Source organism: Lactuca virosa, chromosome 3 (assembly GCF_052849685.1).
Source record: "Lactuca virosa cultivar CGN04683 chromosome 3, Lactuca_virosa_CGN04683_v6, whole genome shotgun sequence".
Lineage (NCBI taxonomy): Eukaryota > Viridiplantae > Streptophyta > Magnoliopsida > Asterales > Asteraceae > Lactuca > Lactuca virosa.
The window spans coordinates 124,196,753-124,199,461 of NC_136428.1; the positions used below are offsets into that span (position 1 = coordinate 124,196,753).

Here is a 2,709-nt window from a genome sequence, read left to right on the forward strand (position 1 = left end):
TTTGTTTATATAAAGAAATTATACCAAAGGTCTATTTTTATTTTTTACACGTTACCTTAAAAAATTTGTGTCCAACATTCATTCTTTTAGGATAAAAAGAGTTTGTAAAAAGCTATCATTTAATTTATTAACAGTTTGGAAATTTTGTAAAAGTAACCATTAAGACCGCTTTCAATCTTAATCACAATTCGTTACATTTTGTTATATTATATTTTGATAAAGATGGTATAAAAATTATAGATGTCGATCGGGTAAAATTTTCGGGTTTCGGGTAGAACGGGTATTCCTTAAAAAATAATACCTGATACCCGACCTATATTGTAATTCGGGTTATCGGGTTTCGGGTATTCGAGTTTGAGGCCGGATCGGGTAATTATCGGGTATACCCGAAAATTTCTTAAGTTTCACTTTTTTTTTAATTAAAGAGTTTCAAGTGTGCTTGAAGAATTCGTGGTGTAATTATTATAGATTACACAAGTTCATCAATTTATAACAAAAATACTTCTTATTGATGTTTGGTTTTATTTTTGTTTACTTTGTATATTATGTTTATAAATTTGATATTTCAAATAATAAAACTTAATGAACCAAAAAGAAGATGATAATAAGTCAAAAACTGAAAGTTAAGAATGTCAAATGTGGTGATGCCGTGATGCTTGATACGAATAAAGATACCAAACAAAATAATTTCACGTACCTATCCTAGGACATTTGTTGTTTTACCAAAAAAAAGACATAATAATAACATCAATAATATCATCACGGTTGAACGAACAAAATACATAAGTCATAACCCAACTAAACAATAAAAGTCTAAACACAACCCAACTAAACAATAAAAGTCTAAACATAACAACAGAGTAAAATTCATAAGTCATAACCAATTCAAAACATAACCAAGTTTCAAATCATCTTCAAATGATTCTTAGTTTCACAAAAATATTCATCAATATTGCATCTTCACATTGCCAAATTCATTTCCATATCCAATTTGAGCTCTAATTAGACGTACCAACTTCTCTCAATCCTATACAAATAGTATAAGCATTAAAAGGAAAAAACATAACATGTCAAAATATTAAAAAATATTAAAGATAAACAACTACCTTTATCAATTTCTTGTAGGTTTTCCCCATCTTGTTCAAAATCGATGTTGTTACTTATACCATCCCGAAGCCAATCTTGGGTACAAATTTTACTTTCAACAATCTTAGGAGTCAAAGAACTCCTATACGGATCCAAAACCCTCCCGCTAGTGCTAAAACAGATTCCGAAGCCACAGTCGAGACAGAAATGGCAAACAAATCTTTAGCCATCAATGATAGAATCGGGAATCTTGGACTATTCACTTTCCACCAATCTAAAATGTTAAACATTGACGAATCTTCTTCAACACTTTCTTTCAAATACTTTTCTAACTCGCCAATTGATTCAACTATGTTTGTTTTCATCTTTTCTCTTAGTTTATTTCTCAATGGTGGTTTTGGTGTCGTAGCATCCGGATTTTGGTGTTTTCCTAAAACCGACGATGAATTACTAGACCCGGTAGTACTAGAAGTAGTACTTGGAGAATGAATCCTAATGTAATCATTATATAATTCATACATAGAATCCATAATATATTTCTTTTTCTCCTCCATCTTTTCTTTTCCATAAGGTTCCTCTAGTAGTATAACCAAATACTTTACTTTGTTCCTCGGGTTAAGAATCAAAGCGAAGTAGAGAAATAAATTCATTTTTTCTACATCGCAAAAATACTTATCAAACTTTTCTCTCATTGCCAATGCAATATCACAAAGGCTAGCATCGGAAATAGCATCATCCAATAGTGTACGAATGGAATATATATCTTCAATGCACGTGTTTGATGTCACATATAGTGTCCCAGAAATCCTTCCAGTAACATCACAAATTGGTTTTAAAAAATGACACAAATGCCTAACATGTTGCCAATCGCTCGGTGAAGGAATCGATAAGCCCGCCTTTTCAATGTCGGAACGGAATTCGTATTCCTCTAGATCGTATCTCTCAAAAGTTTTTTCATAAGCTTGGGCAATATTCAACATACGATAAGTAGAGTTCCAACTTGTTGGAACATCTCTTACCAAATGTTTCGTTGTACCCGGATTAACAAGCTTGGCAAACTTGGTGAATTTGTCAATTTTTGAAGGTGATTGCCTAATCCACTTTACCGCCCATCTAATTATCTCAACCGGCTTATCAACCTTTTTAATACCATCTTGCACCACCAAGTTTAAAATGTGGGCAACACATCTCATGTGTGTCCATTTCCCATTTAAGAGACACTTATTGAAATTTTGAAAGATTTTTTTTAAAAACTCAATTGCCACGTCATTATAATCATGTTTTGTTTACTACTAGAAAAATAGCACAACACAAATATGTCACTAAAGCTATTCATTAAGCTACAGGGAATCTTAAGCTACAGGGAATCTTCATGAGCCCCTTCTCTCCTTAGTTATTATCTTTGTGGTGGATATTGGTATGAGAAAGGACTAACTAATGTTCTCCTTAGTTCTTATCTTTGTAATGTTAAGATCGACATGCATATATAATACACGGCCAAAATTTACTTGATATTTATTATTTATATGATGAAATTATTCCAACTTAACATGTGATTAACAAAAACACAACAAAGAAATCAAAGAAGATGCAAAAAATTTAACCTGTGATTGTGATTGCATA

General features: G+C 31.7%; 1 protein-coding gene across 1 annotated transcript; it reads right to left on the bottom strand.

The window, feature by feature from the left end:
* Positions 1–1,217: 1,217 nt before the first annotated feature.
* LOC145164004 (zinc finger BED domain-containing protein RICESLEEPER 2-like) lies at positions 1,218–2,279 on the bottom strand. Its single transcript, XM_079082737.1, has one exon. It carries the CDS (start codon positions 2,277–2,279, stop codon positions 1,218–1,220), a length of 1,062 nt encoding a protein of 353 aa, XP_078938863.1.
* Positions 2,280–2,709: the final 430 nt, after the last annotated feature.

What these genes read in the sequence shown, in the direction of transcription:
- LOC145164004 (XM_079082737.1), bottom strand. Translation starts at nt 2,279, where the DNA reads ATGAGATGTGTTGCCCACATTTTAAACTTGGTGGTGCAAGATGGTATT.